Source organism: Electrona antarctica, assembly GCF_951216825.1.
Source record: "Electrona antarctica genome assembly, chromosome: 20".
Taxonomy (NCBI): Eukaryota; Metazoa; Chordata; class Actinopteri; order Myctophiformes; family Myctophidae; genus Electrona; species Electrona antarctica.
Window position 1 is genome coordinate 30,033,508 of NC_136801.1, and position 19,130 is coordinate 30,052,637.

Below are 19,130 nucleotides of genomic sequence, written 5' to 3' on the forward strand. Positions count from 1 at the left end.
GGCTATAGATCAAGAGAGAACAACAATAACCTAGTTGACTGAGGACATCCGGTGGCTGAAAAAGGTGATGCACACACACACACACACACACACACACACACACACACACACACACACATTTCTAAAATAGTGGAAACTAGAAAAAGTGCCCTTCTGGGCACAGGTCTCCACCAGGAGGCTAGGACTGTGTGAGATGTTTGGCAAAATGGTTAGGATTAATATAAACATGTTTTTGAGGCATTTTGTTCCAAAAATGTGTTTTGCAAAAATCAACCTGTTGGTGGCGCTATAACAGGCCAATGTCAAAAGGGTGGGATATATTCCTCAGCCTAGTAAGAAAATGTGTGAAAGATTTCACGTAAATTGCATGCTGTGTTCATGATTTGAGGCTTTTGTTCAAAACGGGGCAATCTTGCAAACTGTGAAAGCCAATTATAGCCAATTAGGATGGAATATGAAATCTCTGACAGATCCGACTTGAGCACATGACCATAGAGATACTGTGTAATGATTTGTTAGATTTTTGGACAGAATCTGGAGGAGTAATATCAAAAAATGTGTTTTACAAAAGTCGGCCTCCTGGTGGCGCTATAAAAGGCAGATGCGGAAAATGCAGCTCAAAGGTTTGTCCTTGGACTCTAGGGAGTGTGCATGCAACGTTGCACGCAGATCGGTGCAGTTTAGGTAAAGAATGTGAAAAGCTGCCTCATGGTGGCGCTATAACAGGCCGTTCTGGAAAATGTGGGGCAGAGGTTCATCGTTGGCATCCAGGGAGTGTGTGTGCAAAGTTTGGCATCGACCGGGTTAACGGTGCCGGAGATTAGCTGGTAACGGACGGACGGACGGACGGACGGACACACACACGGACGGACGGACGGACGGACAGACACACACACGGACGGAGTGCAAAACATACTCTCTCCCCATGCCTTCGGCCTGGTGGAGACAATAATTTGAGAGCTTGTAGATGGGCTATTTCCACTATTATATAATTAATGTTTTTGTTTAAGTATGACATTATTATTAATACATATAATAATTGTATATTTAGGTTAGTTGTCATATCTGCCCTGTGCAACTTTAAAGCCTAAAAGCCAAACGGATATGTAATTTGTATTCATTATGGTCCAGTGTTCACGACAAAAAACATAATCGTGACAGCCCTACACACACACACACACACACACACACACGTGCGTGAGAGAGAATGATATGATATACTTTTTCATTGAATTGGTTATCAGATTGATTGCATGCTAGTAGGCCTAGGCCCTATAGTGTTGTCATACAGTATGTTGTTGTCTGTAAATGAAAAAAATATGCAGCATGGTTTCACACGATGTGTGTATTATTGTTTTGTTTGAGTCGAATTGTACAGTATTCTTTCTGTTTTATCCCCTGTTTAGCTCTTTCTCACTGTATGTAAAGCACTTTGTGAGATCTCTGTGAGGGATGCTATATAAATAAAATGTACTTACTTACCATCATCCATAATGGCTGCTAGACAGCAATCTAAAAAATGACAGATCTTTACATGACAGAACTGCGACATTGGAGTGAGACATGTTCAGCCAGGCTATACATTCTCTCTTATACTCTCAATACTTGACCATTGGCTCTGTACCTGGTCTTCTCTTTTTTCCCTCTACAGCAGATCTACAGAGCTTGTAGATCTGCTATTTTCAATAAATGTTACTGCCAGAATATAGGGACTCTACGGTAAATGAATAAATAAACCTCTCTCACAAAGATTTGGCACCCCCCATGTAGTAGAACTAACTGAGGACGTAAACACAATCTGTCTTGTCCACTCTTCTTCCATTTGTGCAAGGCATGCATGCAAAATTATCCATCGTGTACATTTCACTAAAGTTAGGTTATCCAAAATATATGGTGATGTTGATCCCCTGTGTGATAGGTGTCGTTCGGCCCCTGCCACGTATATACATATGTTTTGGTCATGCCCTTCTTTACGTAGATATTGGACTGAGATCTTTGACACTATGTCAAGGAGTGTTAGGATACCGTTAGAACCAAATGTAATGACGGCTATTTTTGGAATTTCTCCCCCTATTACTGCCAAAATACAACGCTCATTTGGTGGCCTTTACCACTCTCTTAGCTAGGCGTCTAATTCTGATGAAATGGAAGTCCTCTGCTCCCCCAACCCATCTTCACTGGATTAGAGATGTACTCCACTTTATTAAATTAGAAAAAATTAGATGTACCCTGAGAGGCTCTGTATCCAAATTTGAAGACACATGGGGCCCCTTCCTCGCACTTGTAAATGACTTGCAGGTCCAAGCTATTCCAGATTGAATGAGTTTAATCCTGAATCTGAGCATACTAGATATATGATTCCTGACGCAGCTGGGTTGTCCAGTATATTTATTATTAGGAACCATGTGTGGGTGCACTGCCACGTCCATTATGTTTTGGAGGGGTGACCAATGACCATGCCGTCTTGTCTTGTCTTGTCTTGTCTTGTCTTGTCTTGTCTTGTCTTGTCGTACGTTTGTGTTTTTGTTTCAAAACTTGATTCAGGTTATGTGGTTTGTAACTATCATCACTTCCCTGTTAGCATAGGACTATACAATTTATTTTATGCTACCACAATATTTTGCATATAGTGGTCACAACATTTATATGTACATGTTATCTCTTTGGTATGTTCCATATGGGTGTGTCACATATACTGTCATATTATTTGATTTACTGTATACCCTGAAATCTTGAATAAACAAAACTGTGAAAAAAAAATAGATTATTAAAAAAATAGAAAAGTAAAGAAATATATATGACTGAAGCTGTGTCTTATGTCTATGACATGTATTAGAACAGTATGAACCTTTAAAGATACAGGCTCTTGGCGCCACCCAGTGGTCCAAAGGGTCATTGCTATGCTGGCTTGTGGTGGACGTTTTTGTCAGTATTCTATTTTTGCTATGGACATGCAGAATGAGTACAAAAACACATAAGGAGCTAGGCCCAAATGACCATTACCAAGGTCTGTAACTCTGATAGCGTGGAACCAAATGGACAAAATAAGAACATTATAATGGTGTGTAAAAAGTTAAACAAAATTTAGAATTTGTCACGGACGAGGCCAAGTCTTGCCACGGACACATTGGACCGTGTACGGACACATTGATGAACGCTGGTAAGAGCACAAACCATACATCTCACGTTGGATCGAATTTAGTCTTGCATAGCCAGACAACTATTCCAAAATCTCTGAATGCTGTACAGTCTGGAACTACACCGAAATCCGAGTAATGGAATCTGGCATTTCCGTTCATGAAAATATATCTTTAGGGACAAGTCGAAATTTAGAAAAGGGGGCCCTGGAGGAAAATAGGGGAGGGCCATGTCTTTTTAATTTTAGTCAGAGGGAGGGTGAGCTAATTTTATTTCGAGTCCAAGGGAGGGTGATCCAATTTTGATAATAAAATAGTCCGGGTTTTATATATATATCTAATACTACAGCTTTTCTGAATTAAAGTACAACTTTGGTCAACGATACCCCTCTGTTGCTTTCACTTGGTTCTTCCCAACAGGACCGGTTTTCATTGTTCCCCCTGTCATTGTGCTTGGCCTATCCAAGTGTGTAAGTACACACTACAACCCCCACTTTTCAGTAGCTTCCATAGCTTGCCGTGTTAGGCGTTAGACTACGAGACCATTGTCCGCGTTGGCCGTGAGTTAAAATCTCACAGTGGACAGTGATTTTTTCGCGGTTTTTGCAGTCACTTTATTTTCTCACATATTAAAAACGCTAGCAGATTAAAGTTAGGAATAAATAATACTCAGGTAAATGTGATATTAATTAATAGGGGAGGGTGATTCCTTTTGTTTAATCACCTGGGGAGGGGACTGGATTTTTATTTTCATTCACAGGGAGGGTGATGGTATTTTATATCAGGACACATACATTTCCTCCAGGGGTACCCCTATTTAAATTTCGACCTGTCCCTTATATATTTCTTTATTTCCAATTCTGCTAAGCATCAAGCTATATGGTTAGATTATTTGGTTTTTTATTAGGATACATTTACGCAACTGTTAGACCAAACGGAAGTGGGGAGGAGGTTTCACATTCGCTTTTACGCTTTATAATATTTTACTCCTGATCAGAGCTTCCTTACTGCAGATCGTATGACCGGAAGCATTTTTGTGCAGTCTGGCAGTCTGGCCACATGAGACTTGTTCAAAGTTGTATTTTTTTCATTTTTCCTGCCTTTATTGATAGTTACAGTGAAGAATGACATGAAAGAGGGAGATAGAGGAGGGGAGAGACATGCATCAAAGTCGTCATGAACGGGACTCGAACACGCAACGCGCTGTCAGGCCAGAGCTTATATGTGGCATGCGCCTGGACCACTAGGCCAGCGGGCGCCGCCTTGTTCAAATTTGACCTGAGGCTCTTCACCCCCCCCTCTCCCCCCTGTCTTTCTTGTCTTTGTTCAGTCTCTTAAATACATTATGAAATGAAAAAGTGTCTTGTTGGTTTGAACCTCAGAGCCAATCTTTGTTGGGAAAGTTAATAATTATGAAACATTCAATGTGCCTTTCTAAATACCCGAGAGTGCACCCTCCCCAATACTCAACAATACCAACAAAGTGCCCATTATGAGCATAAGTACCTTTTGATCTGTATTGCTATAGTGGAGTTGGTCAGTGGTAAGCATGTACAATAATGTTTGTATAGGACACTCCCATTTGTGAATGGGGCATAGTTGAAAGAACATGACAAAGCACACAGCGGAAATATAACACGTGCACTGTACTCAGTGGACCCTGTCTAGATAAAGAAAGCTTTATTTGTATTTTAGTGGATAGTCTAGGCACTACATAAAATGTATCTTGCACAGTTAGACAAGTAACATATCCATAGCAGCAGAAGGTATATAAAATCACAGTTTCATATTCATAGTTAAAAGTGACATGAATAAATGAAATAAATAACATAAATGAAAAACAGATCACTGCTTATAAACCTCTTCAATTTGGCACAAGTCATACATGTTGCCATTTAGTATTACTATAGATTTCTCACTCTGCCGTCATCATGGGATACACTGATAACATGCACACATGTTTATTACAATTTCCCTCTGTTCAGGCCCAGGGCATGGCTGCATTCTACAGCAATATACATGAGAGAAGTTGATTCAATGAGCAATTTGGCAAGATATGTGTGCCCATTTGGAGTGGGGCAGTTCTGGATAACTGGCAACTGCTCATCTGATTGACTTCACACTCAACACTGCACTTTCTTGGGGTCTCAGGCTCAGCAATATACATTTCTTAGATGTTTTTTAACTTTTTAGTGGTGTGATGATTCTTCTTTTTTATTTTATTATGCATTTGCTTATTGTAGCACTCACGAATGTAAAGTCTGTTAATACAATCAAATCCATTATTATTATCCCAAGTGTGAGGCCAATCGGATGAATGGAGATATGAGTAGGACAGACAGACAGACAGACAGACGTACAGACAGAGATTCCTGGAATGTATTGATAGATACTGGGTTTAGATAGATTGCGGGGTGTCATTTATTTGGGATGCCCAACATCCACAGTGATGAAAGTATAGAGTTTATCCTTCTCAACGTTCGTTACGTTGTATGCGAGGGAGTTGATCCCATCTGCGTCCATGGTCCATTTAGTCCTGGAGAGCATCGCAGCGTTTCGGTGACCAGGCTCGTTGTGCACGTCTCTGTCGTGCTTGATCATTTTGTACCTCCCAATCACCAAGCTTGGCCGAGAGACGGCCATGTTCCTCAGGAGGACTCTCTGGTGCATGTCGTCGTCCTCTGCGCCCCAGCCCCAGTAGTTGTTTGGAAAGCCGTTGATCGCCATATACTGCTTTTTGGAAAAGGACGCAACGCCTCCAAAGAAGGTGTGATAGGGCATCTGGAAATTGAATTTGTCCATGGCCACAGCCAGGTGTCTGGGCTTGCTAAAACAGCCATAGCTGTTGCGGTCATCCATAGGGATGAGATCCACGTCGGAGAAGACAAAGCAGCTGTAGTAGTCCTCCTTCAGCGCCTCGACGACACCTACATTTAATAGTTTGGCCCTGTTGAACGTTCCGTCACCGCCCTGGTTAATGACGTACACTCCATAGTCCAACTGCTGCCGCTGCAGAATGGGATGGAGGTAACGAAGCCAGTGGATCAGGTGGGAATGCCGATTGCGGAATGGGATTATGATTGCCACCTAAAGAAAAAGAGGGAAAAGTAATAATCGGACAGTGATGAGAGACACGAAAAGCAAGGCGGGAGAGATGGAGAGGGAAATTCATGCAAAGGCTATTATGTATGACTACGTACATTACGTACAGTATGACTTAACAGTATCACACCACTCTGTCCTCATGTGAAAGGCACTGAAGTAAACTGCAGTATTTTATTGTTATGGCATCATATTTTAGTTATTCTTTATTGACTACAGTCCAAAAGCCTAAAATATATATTGTTCCAGGGAGCACTCCTGGTTAGAGGTCAAGCCCAAAGGGAGTAGACCACTTTTGTTTTCATGAAAATTCTTAATTTTAATAGTTTTGGCAGTTCTGAGCTATTGTTCTTCACGAAATTCGGGGCCGTGAGGATCCCTCAGGAGCTCACACTCATTCGTCAAAAGACCTCTGACCTTTAGATCCCCCGATGAGTAAATTGTTATGATTTGCTCAATCCACTTTTCAGCCTTTTTCGGTCCATTGTCAAAGATAACCACTCAGACTCTATTCACCACATGTGAATAGAGTCTGGGCTCTGGTTATGGTGCTACAGCGTTGACAGACAATTGGTTGAGCATGGAATGTGATGTATGATAGACCAGTCCCCAAGTCACTGACCAAGTCAGTGGAATTTTGTTGAGTGTCCCCTGAGCCATCTTAAGTTGACACATTTTTTTCTATGAACACAGGTGTCTTGAAATTTTGACTTGCACTTCCCTGCTGTTTCTGTTATTGTCTCCCCCAGGCCGAAGGCATGGGGGAGACACACTCCCTAGATGCCAACGATGAACCTATGCCCTAAACTTTCCAGAACGGCCTGTTATAGCGCCACCAGGAGTCAGACTTTTGAAAAAAAAAAAAGTTTTATATTACTCCTCCAGATTCTGTCCCGCAAATCGTTACACACTATCTCTATAGTCATGTGTTCAAGCCGGATCTGTCCGATATTTCATATTCCATCCTAATTGGCTAACATTGGCTTTTAAAGTTTGCAGGATTGGCCCGTTTTGAACAAAAAGCCTCAAATCTTGAACGCAGTGTGCAATTTACGTGAAATCTTTCACAGACTTTCCTACTAGGCTGAGAAATATATCCCACCCTTTTCACATTGGCCTGTTATAGCGCCACAGGTGGATTTTTGCAAAAAACATTTTTGGAACAAAATGCCTCAAATCATCCAATTTACAATTACAATTCACAATTTAGGCATTTAGCAGACGCTCTTAATCCAGAGCGACTTACATTAAGCAATAACAAAAGCATGGCATACATCACATATATAAAAAGTAGTTATCATGAATCATAAACTAAGAACGTAACAGTGGAGTATCTATGTTAACTATACATACTATACTATATAATATATTATACATGTGTACTATAAAGTGCAATTCTAGAGCTGTCTACGTTTTGCCATCCAAGGCATAAGAAGAAATGGCACCCTTTTCACATTGGCCTATTATAGCGCCACCAGAAGGCCACAACCTGCCCTGCCCTGGTGGAGACCTGTGCCCGAGGGGCACTTTATCTAGTTTTCAGTATTCTTTGGCTGGTTTTTCACTAGAATGTTGTCAACTAAGCTAGTTACATAACGTGCTTGGGCCTATTTCCAGAGGGTCCCTAGAAAAATAGTTAATATAGCATAAAAATCCGAGTGATACACAAAAAGTACAACTTTATATTTAAATCCTCAATATTATTATTGCATTTTATCTATGTACAATAACTACAACTGCTTACACATTTTGGTTGGTAGGTCAAAGCTATCCACCATTGCACACTACTAGCTTTCTTAATTTTTTTAAGTATTTGTTTTTCTTGAAAATAATTAAAAGGCATAAAATACTGGGATGTGTCTGGATAGCTTTTATTGCTAATAAACTGAAAATGTAGATTTCCTTTTTAATGTACCGAAACCGTGGCCCCCATACAGAGGTACGAACCGTACCATGGGCTAACTGAACCGTGGCACCGCTAGTAGTAGTAAGGTTATTATTCATTGGAGCTTGTTTATTTAAACTGCTGCATTTATTTTACAGACTGTCTTCTGTTTTTTTTTTACCCCATCTGTTTCTCTTTTTTTAAATAGTAGTAGCAGTAGCAGCCTTCCATTGAACCACTTCATGATTGATTAAACAATGTATTTGTCGTGTATCCCTCCATTGATTCACCTACTGTACCTTATGGAGTGAATTGCAGTCTGGCGGTGTGTATCTTCCTCCCACCTGTAGAACAGGACTCAACTCATTCCTTACGGTCTCCAAAGTCATGTTCCAGTCTATCTGTATGTGCAGTGGACCCAGTAGGTGAGGAGACGTGATGGGACAGGATGCCAAAGGCAGCATCGTGGTGCTCTCCTCGATTAGTGTAACCGATTGAGGCAAATTATTGAACTGTTTCTTCAGATTCGGATGCCAAATTGCCATGAGGAGAGGAGCGTTGCTGTGAATGCAGTGCAGCCAGTATGTCATGGAACACATACTTAACAAAAGAAGAAATAGCAGCAGCCTATTCTTTTCTGACATAATGTGATTCTGTGCCTTCTGCTCTCTCCGCTATGACTAAGGAATCTGACACCGACCCGCGCGGCGGGACCCCCTAAACAAGCGTTAATAATATAGTACGACCTATAATTCCCTTTTGTGTCCCATATTCATGCACTCAGTCTTTACACGAGCTGTGTCAGTTGAAGATGAATGCAGGGGTATTTCCTTAGTTGAAATTACATGACAAATAAACTCTCCTCTGGATTGCCAGGCAGTGACTGATGTACCACTTCAGCTTCCTTTCAGGTCTAAGGTGAGCCAAGAGGAGGGGCCCTCTCAGACAAAATAGCAGCTGGATGGAAGGGATTTGTTCACGCTGAAATGTAGCTAGAGGCTACCGTGTACAGTAGGTGATGGCATCGAAAATTGGCACTCATACAATAGGCTATTATCTATGATTGACGTGGTAGCAAGTTCTATATGCCAATCTTACACTAACTACTTAACTCCCATTAAGCAAATGTGTATAGCCGCTAGCATGAGATCTTTGGGGCAAAGCATTGCTGGTAATTCCAAAGTCCAGGTTAGAAAACAAAAGGAGACCAGGCTTTTGTGGTTAGAGCTTCTATAGTTTGGAACACCCTGCCCCCAATTTGGAAATCGAGTCACTGACTTGCGTTGTTTTAAATGCTTTCTAAAACTAATACAATATCCTTCATCACCCTAGATTTTCTTTACCATGTTTTTATAAATGGTAAATGGTGCATTTATATAGCGCCTTTATCCAAGGCACTTTACATAGATTGTGCATTTCATTCACCCATTCACACACACATTCATACACCGATGGCGGCAGAAACCATGCAAGGCACCAACCAGCACATCGGGAGCAATTAGGGGTTCAGAGTCTTGCTCAAGGACACTTCAACACTAACTCTGGGGGAGCCTGGGTTCGAACTGGCAACCTTGCGGTTACCATCCAGCCACTCTACCCTTGAGCCACCGCCGCCCCATTTGATGTATTTTTTTGTGTCATGCCTGGGCCGCTGCCCTCATGTTTTCGCCCTTGTTCCCTGGTGTTTGTCTCTCCTCCCCCATGCTGCTGTGATAGACTTTCCACCTGGGAGCGTGGCTGTGCACAGTTGGACTAATTATGACTTTATTATATAAGTGCCCTGTTTCTCTGACTCAGCTTAACAGCTGTGTTTGCCCCTGCTTCCGGGACGATTGTTTGCTGTTCATCCTATATATTTCCACGTTGGCATTCGTGACAGTCTACTCAGTACTTCTCCTGAATTCTATACCCTAGAAAAAAATCACACCCGTGTGAACTGAGTGGTGCAACTCCCCTCTCCCCCTGCCTCTCTCTCTCTCTCTCTCTCTCTCTCTCTCTGTAATTAGCAGGCAACAGTGCAACACTATCTCTCTCTCTCTGTTTCTGTGCCACTTTTGCCCTTACTGGTACTCTAAACGGACATAGTCACATCCTTGGAGTGGTTGCACCACTCAAAAGTTTAACCATTTTCAACACGCTTTTGTAGTTTGACCATATGAATAAGTATTTGGCTGCTTGCCACTCTGGAATCTCTTTTGTGTGGCCTCCTTAATGAGTCATTTTAGATCATGTTTTACAGGAACTGTTTTGCTGAAACTTTACCCTTGTTGCAGGCTTGCCACACTGGAATCTCTTCCGTGTGGCCTCCTGGCACACACAGCCTACAGTAAGTAGTTGGCGGCTTGCCACCCTTCCGTGTAGATAGCTCAGATTGAGGTGGATTGAACAAACGACAATGTTAGGGGCTCAATACTAAATTGTCAATAGTTGTTGTTTCCTTTAAAATGACAATGGTTCATAGTCCTCTCCAGTGTGACAGCACATTTTAACAGCGGGCGAAGAGGCGATAGTCGAAAAGTGGGCGGAGGAACGCCGAAAACATGAAAATATTTTATCTTTTGGACGACATCGTCTGGCGATAGGGTCAGTTTGACCATTGGCTAAACAGTTTGATTTCCTGGAACGCCCACTAGGAGATTTTCATTGCCCAGGCGAACAGCGGCTTTAAATCAGCCGCTGTTCGCCCGCTGTTAAAACGTACTGTGAGAGAGGTAGGTAGAGCAGGTCCAATGATCCGTAGGTCGGTGGTTCGAATTCTGGCTCGAGTGTCCTTGGGCAAGACACTGAACCTCACATTGCCTTAAAGAGTCGATCGGTGTAGCTCGCCACACATTTAGTGCCCAGCCTAAAACAAACATTAAAAGTCCATAGACTAGACTTGGCTGCCACATGACATAATTTCAAAAGCCAGGCATTGGAAGGGCTAGCGTCCCTCAGAAATGGCTGATCTACAATGTTAGATGTGAACAGTTGTGAGCTTGTCGATTGTCTTTTTTTCAAAATATTGTTTTGAAGTACCAACTTTGAGAAAAAAAAAAATCCTACGTCTCACTTTACTATCTTAGTAAACATTAAATAAAATAAAAAACTTCAATACAGACAGCATTTTAGTAAATTACGGGTCCATTTGGTTCCATTTTTCCAATTTACACAGTGTAGGGTCCTGGGATACGTGGCCTAATGCACATACAACTGGGGGTCCTTGAAATGTAAAAGATGGAGAGACGTTACTATGGCTCTTGGGACAGAGGTGTAGCGATGCTTCCCCACACCACCCTGGCCTTGTTTTCAAATATGGTCACTTATGGCTGCTAAAAGCGATGATGGCGACAGGCAAATCCAAGATGGCTACGGTCAAAACCCTGAACTGGACTACAAATTGGGACTACTCCACAAACCAAATCAAAGTCACAATTATTTCAAACCGTATTTCTCAATTCACGATTAATGAACAATAATTAACACATTTTTAAAATAGCCAATCTACAAGCTCACAAGGTGATGTGAGCTTTTTTTACAAAACTAAACGATTATTAGATTAACCTACATGAGCAAGATTATGGGCTCTATTTTCGTCACCGCTAAACCCCTTATCCCTAAACTTCTTTGCGTTTTTTACTATTTTGAAAAACATTTTTGAATAGTTCAACTAGCCAATCTACATTGACACGTTGTGAGCATGTAGACTGGCCATTTTAACGATTAAAAAATGTTTTGCAAAATAGTAAAAAACGGCAAAGAAGTTTAGGGATAAGGGGTTTAGCGGTGACGAAAATGGAGCCCTAAGTCTGTTATTGGTTCAAAATATCTGTTTTTGATTAATTGCCCTTCCAGCCCTATTTACATCCATTCTGTATTCACAATCTTGTCTGAAACCTGTTATGTGTTGACTTTTGTTTTCTTACCTCTTTTGTCACAACCAATATGTTGTTGGTCTAATTCTGTGAATCATTGACAAAAACGTGGCCAATCTTTCCTATTTGTCCTTTGTACTATTTTCTTTAAAATGTTCTGTCAAGTAGTGATATATTTAGCCCAGGCCTTACACCCCGGCCATTACATGTGTATATGCAAACATACGAGTCAATGGAAAACACATGGGTACATTTGCAGGCCTGCAGCCGCGTACTAAAGAGGGTGGGAGGTTATGAAATAAGCAACAATATCCCACGGCACCCAACTTTTTCCCAGGACTTGGATAGAGATGAGTCTAACTCCCCTCCGTTTTGGCCTGTTTAAATCATTATTGACTACGGTTCATCATGTTAGCCTTGGGGATTTGATTGTGTTTTCATTGCCGTTTCAGATATTCGTCATGCATGATTATGGAAGGATAATGTGTTGGTATTGGCCCTCATCCAAACAAATTCTTACTCAAGTTCTCAGCGCTGCATCATACCCGCAAGTACCAGCCTATTTGTTTAAATCATAACTGTCTGTGAGTTGCCCTGATAAGAGCCATGGAAAATGACTTTTACCCTTTAAAAAAACAATAATATAGGGGTATTCTCTCTGCCACAAGTATTTTATTCGTTTTTTTTTGTGTGTGGTAGACATAATTATGAAGAGACAGGAAAGTGAGGGGCCATGATTACTAATGCATAATCCATAAGAGGTCTTAGAGGTCTTTTAGAATGACTTTATTTGATGCATTAATATCTGGAGACATAATGTCCACATCAATTTGCAGCTAACATTAATACCTGAGTAACACGTTTTGCCTAACTTTTTTTTGTACACTCTCAGAGCAATGGGGGTCTGTGGGCTAATGCATTACCACACTGGGGGGTCCTTGACTTGAAAATGTTCGAGAACGATTGGTATAGACCTGTGGTTTTCAACCAGTGGTCTGGGGTCCACCAGTGGTCCTTGAGGGGGTTCCAGGTGGTCCCCAGCTAAATGAAGGAGTGGCGATAACCAATTCCTCTAATGAAACCAAATGGACCGGTTTCATTTTATACTCAAGAGTTACTGAGAGGCTAAATCTCATCAAATGGTGTTCCTTGGCTCAAACCAGTGGTTGAAAACCACTGGTATAGACCACTGGTTCCCAAACACCAATTTATATAGGGTCCCTTAAAACATATTAAAAATAAATAAATATATATATATATATATATATATATAAAAAAAATTTTTTTAAGTGAATGGCTGGAACATGGAAATTAAGAGTTTGCATAGTACACATGCATACACTTTCCTTAATAATTATATCTTGTGTCAGTATTTATTTATGATGTATGTATTTTCTCTATTATTAAGGTTATTGTAGTGGGGGTGGGAGGAGGGGGGGGGGGGAGTCGCGAGACATGGCCAAAGCATTTCCCCCCAGCCAAAAACGTTGAGAAACCCTGTTATAGACTCTTCAGTGCCAAGTGTGGTTGTGCCACCACTAGGGGATGCTGTTGTATAATGACGAAGGAGTATAGGTTAATGGCATACACGCTTTAATGTGTTAGATGGGAGGGGAACTCTCTCTCTCTCTCTCTCTTTCCTCTGTCTCTCTGTCTCTGTCTGAGGTCAACCAGGCAGACCATGACTAAGCCTTATGAGAATGAGGAACCCTTGCTGTGTGTGTGTGTGTGTGTCTGTGTGTGTGTGTGCGTGTGCGTGTGCGTGTGCGTGTGCGTGTGTTTTTTTCTGAGAGGAAAAAATGCATTCTGTTTTTGGATCAAGACTGAAACCACATACATTTGGGCACACTGGGATTGCTGTTTGCAGAGAAACCTGATCTGGTGGTGACTTTAGAAGATGGCATGCTACTTGGTTGGTTTGAAGACGGAGGAGGAATTCAACTTATTTCATGGTCTCCTCCCCTCCTTCTTATACGCCTTCTGTTCCACCAAATAACATGCTGAGAGACAAATCTCAGGAAAAGCCCACCTTACTTACTTTTAGGTTTATCAAAACTTTGACTTTATTCCTCGTATTTGGCGCTGGCTGGAGTTCAGTTAACCCATTTTGGGCGGGAACCCCTTTTGGTGTTAGCATTATGTTATGCTTTAGCTATTGAAAAATAGCTCATAGCACGCCACCGAGTGGCGCGCTATGAGCTTGTAGGTCTGCTATTTTTGAAAAATCGAAGAACCACTGACAGAAACATAGCTTTTTCAGAAAACTGTCAGGATGTAGAAGACATTTTTAGAATCTGATCTCAGGTCAATGCCAGGTTTATGCCATGGTTCTGTAACTGGCAAGACGTCTACAGATTTCTTTAGGCCAGTGGTTTTCAGCCAGTGGTCCGGGGACCACCAGTGGTCCTTGAGGGGGTTTCAGGTGGTCCCCAGCTTAATGATGGAGAGTTGGCAACCAAATGGACCCTTTTAGATCTTTAACTCTTGAGAGTCTGTCCATTTGGTTTAATTTGACGCTCACAAGAGTTAAATTATTGTTAAACATCTGCAGTACTTAATTTACTAGAAGTCTACAGAACTACAAGTCCACAGAATTAGAGAATGTAAAATTGTTTGCCTGTTATCTGTCATATCGTATCAACATCAACACAGCATGGAATTGTGGACTAAATCTTATCTAACATTAATGACGAAATATTCTTTTGTTTTGGGCCTGAGAGGCTAAATCTCATCAAATGGTGGTCCGTGGCTCAAATGCTGAATTAATAATGGACCTTGAATATGAAAAGGGTTGAAAACCACTGCTTTAGGCTATATCTGTCCAGGGCTAATCTCAGGAAAAGCCCACCTTAGCACACTTTGCTTACTTTTAGGTTTATCAAAACTTTGACTTTATTCCTCGTATTTGGCGCTGGCTGGAGTTCAGTTAACCCCTGTTTTATGCCATGGTTCTGTAAGTGGCAAGACGTCTCGCAAACCACTGGAACTTGGCACTTCTTTTGAAATAGGAAGTATTATCACTTTGGATTTAACTTATTTATCCTGTATGAGTTTTCTCTCCTGATTGGATAACCATCATAGGTGGTTCGGGCATCTGGTTAGGATGCCTCTCGGGCGTCTCCCTAGGGAGGTCCTCGAGGCACGTCCCACTGGGAGGAGACCCCGGGGCAGACCATGGCGCAGTTAGAGGAAACGCATCGACTCGCTGGCCTTGGAACGTCTCGGGATCCCCCAGGAGGAAGTCACTAATGTTGCCCTGGAGAGGGAAGTCTGGAGCTCTCTGGTGGAGCTGTTGCCCCCGCGACTCTACTACGGATAAGCGGTTGAAGATGGATGGATGAATGTATCCTGACCAGAAAATGTATTTTCTAGTCTATCGTAGCCTATCGTCTTAAGTGTTAAGTGGTCAGATGGGTGGGTCGCATGCATTTTTAGAGCATGTATAATTTAAATGATCCATTGATTGTGTTTTCCGGCAACATGTACTGTATTTAACCAATTTAACCAATATTTATTATAGAATGAGAATACAAGTGTGCATATAATATTTTACATTGGCTCGTTCGGCTCTGCTACATTTTTCTCTCTGATTGGCACAATTAAACAATCATTAAACATTAAGAGCATAGAGTATATCTGACTGAACTAACTCCGCAAGTTACGTATCATTTATTATTATTTTTAAAGACATGCTGTGATTGCTCCTAAAACATGATTATACTAGGAGGAAGATTTTTTTTTAAAAAGTGTACAGAAAGTGTTAAAATTATTTTATGTGGTTTTCACCTTAGGACCACCACCCACCTGAACATATCATATCATGATATATCATACAACAACCTGTTGTTGTATGATAATGAAGGAGGGGTTAGGGGAGGGGATGATTTTAGTGTGTCACTGAAGTGGTGTATTTCGATTGGGCCTTTTGACTCAAAGGCTTTCAGGAAGAAACCAATAAAAAATCACACCTGTGTGAAGTGAGGGGTGCTCTTATCATCGTACATCATGACGTAAAATAGACACTATGTATATTTGCTCAGACACTATAATGTAAAATGATCCATTCATTATCCATTCAAGTTTATCGACGGTAACTAAATGCTGGATGTAGGAGGGGCTACTGCCCCTCAAAAATACACAGGGAAGACATATTTGAATATTCTAACCACATCCCAGGGTCTATTAGAGTAATGTTAACTCCATAGACGCATACAAAACAGAGAAAGTACAAAAATCATGTCACTCAGTCTCCATCTTTGACTATAGTAATAGGCTACCTTCAGAACTACAGAGACCCAGTAAAAATGACTGTACTAAGCCATATGCACGCACGCACGCACGCGTGAACTCTTGAAAAGGTTCTGTGTAGGTGGAGAACTCAGCAGTTTAGTGAAACATGATGCTCACACCACATTCAGAATGTAATTCAGAATCAGAGTGGTTTTGACGGCTGTGTGCGTGCGCTCCCAACCTCTGTTGTCCACCTGCTTCTCATTGCCTAAGTGTACCGCAAGTAATGTGTCTTTTGATATATTCAGCATTTGTATTCCATTGCATTTTTTTCATCTGAAATGAAGGAAGAATTTACTCTCTGATAATAATAATAATAATAATAATAATAATTGATAATATTATTCTTGTCTTTCTCTCTCATGTGTTGTTGATAATTAAATTACTTAGATGTATGTTATTTTCTGTGGTTTTGGCGTCTCATCCCACTCAAACCATGGTTGATTTTAGATTTGTTTTATTAATAAACATTAATATACAACATTAAATGTATACCGGTATAGGAATTTAAATTAAATATGGATTCTAAGGCTTCCACAGTAAAGCTGGCCTTTCATTCCTGTCTCCTATCTTTTAAAAGGTAATACACATTGATGGCTGTAGCCACCCTTCCCTTTGAGTGTTTTGTTCCTATATCTTCTTACTTTCCCTCTTTCGCTTTCCTCTTTTCCCTTTCCTACTGGTTCCCAATTTTCTTTTTTTAAACCGACCATGCTGCAGTTTTGGGTTTATGAAATGAAATGTTTCTTTACTCGAGGGCAGCGCCCATTCACCTTCCTGGCCCAGATGTTCCCTGCCCGCCAAGGGTTTTTTGAACCAGCCATCTCCATGTCACAAAACCAGTCTTCAGGCAACTGCCACTCTCTGCATTGAAGATATGGCTGAGATGGCAACTCCGGTTCCTCAGTAGTTCACAAAATGTCATCCCTAAGGCGGTAGCTAGCACACTGTGGGCCCAAGACAAGGAAATGGAAATGACAAGCCATGTCCTCCCTCCCCTCTTATCAGCCTCTCGGTCCCGTTTCCTAGGTGACGTGAGAAGGACGTTCGTTGTGTGGGCGTCGGAAGGGAATCAGGAGAGCGGAAGAGAAGTGTTCATTTAGTAGGACCGGCCTTCGTTCTGTCTTCACGCCCGACTAACCAACCATCTTCCTACACCCCTGGTACGGTACAGGTAGGTACCTGTAGCTCCGCACTTAACTCTTTTATTATAGCGCCACCAGGAGGCCACAACCTGACCTGCCCTGGTGGAGACCTGTGCCCCGAGGGACACTTTATCTAGTTTCATATTGATTTCAGCTCTTGACATTTATTTCAGACATGCTCTAGTTATATGTGAAGAGTCTGCCTGTGCTATTAACTCATTTTGGATTAGAAAAACAAACAAAAACAACCTTAACAGTGTTGTCACCATGACTGTCTCTGTATCAAAAAGAGTCACAAATGCCCTCCCTGCTTGGCAATCAGCATATAAGGGTTGGATTGGGGTTTAGTGTTTTGTCCAGGGGGTCTACTTACTTCCCACCGAATGGTGGTCAACTAGTTTTTGCTCCGTCTCTTAACCCATTTTGACCTGAGATCAGATTCTAAAAATGTCTTCTACATCCTGACAGTTTTCTGAAAAAGCTATGTTTCTATGTCAGTGGTTCTTCGATTTTTCAAAAATAGCAGACCTACAAGCTCGTAGCGCGCCACTCGGTGGCGCGCTATGAGCTTGTAGATCTGCTATTTTTCAATAGCTAAAGCAATAATGCTAACACCAAAAGGGGTTCCCGCCCAAGAGCCTTGACAGCTCATCAGAATAGGCTCGGAGCTGCCAATTCGCTGCTCGGCCATTTCAGATACGCCCACTTGCGGTTTTAGAATGTCTCACAGACTCACACTCTGTTTGAAAAAGTAAAATAAGTGTTTCAAATCAGTGTTTTTAACGGTATTAAAAAGTAATTAACCTGTAACACTGACGTATTGTGAGATTGTAGATTGGCTCTATTTGGTGTGGCACAGAACTAAAAAATATATCAGGCATAACAATAAACTCAACCCTAACACCTCAAACCAGCAACCTTTAAAAGCCTAATACTAACCCGGAATCTTATCCTAATTGTAAGCCTAACAAAACAAGAAAATCTTTACAATGTCTATTTCCTTAATGATACTATACTACTTAGGGACCATTTGGCCCTCACGAGTAATACACGTACGCACATGCACACAGGCACGCATACACACAGACAAGCACAGTTTTTCCTTTGCGTGTTACAGCCCTGAATTAATTTCTCATAATTAATGAAAGCTGTTCAGAGTGCTTCGGTTGGATAACACCGAGCTGTGTGTGTTGGAGCTGTAATTGTGGGCTAGAAAAAGACGCAACACAGTCTCCATGTCTCTTTCTTATACCTCCTCCTCCCCCTTCCTCTTCCTCCCCTCTGCTTCCTCCTCGTTTCTGTCCTTCCTTCTTTCCACCCTTCCCTCCTTCCCTCATTCCTTCCTCTTGACATGTGTCACATTTTGGGCTCCTGCTCTCCAGGGATAAATGCCAGATTACATGGTGTAGTATTTTTATCCGTGGTACATTAACCGGCAGAGCTTACGGCATCAAAGCCCAGAGGAGATCACTCTCTCTCTCACACACACACACACACACACACACACACACACACACACACACACACACACACACACACACACACACACACACACACACACACACACACACACACACACACACACCATCTTCAGCTCCAAGACGAGGAGTGTAGTGTGCCTGCTTTGATCTCTCCCTCCCCCTACTCATAATTACCCTTGCGACACGCACAGAGACCCCCTCGCATGCGTGTTCATATGCACTCACAGCAGTGAATT

General features: G+C 41.7%; 1 protein-coding gene and 1 long non-coding RNA gene across 2 annotated transcripts in view; one reads left to right on the top strand and one right to left on the bottom strand.

Annotated features, from left to right (window-relative positions):
* The window catches only part of LOC306913378, a 131,612-nt gene continuing 112,482 nt past the window's right edge, over positions 1–19,130 (top strand). Inside the window, exons 1-2 of the long non-coding RNA XR_013788527.1 lie at positions 1–64; positions 17,298–17,442. This is a non-coding gene — a long non-coding RNA (uncharacterized lncRNA). The remainder of the gene's footprint in view (positions 65–17,297; positions 17,443–19,130) is intronic.
* Positions 5,559–8,513, bottom strand: LOC306912795 (beta-1,4-galactosyltransferase 1-like; the record flags this gene model as incomplete). Its single annotated transcript, XM_079489251.1, has 2 exons — positions 5,559–6,224; positions 8,424–8,513. The coding sequence occupies 2 exons, from the start codon at positions 8,511–8,513 to the stop codon at positions 5,559–5,561; spliced, it is 756 nt and encodes a 251-aa protein (XP_079345377.1).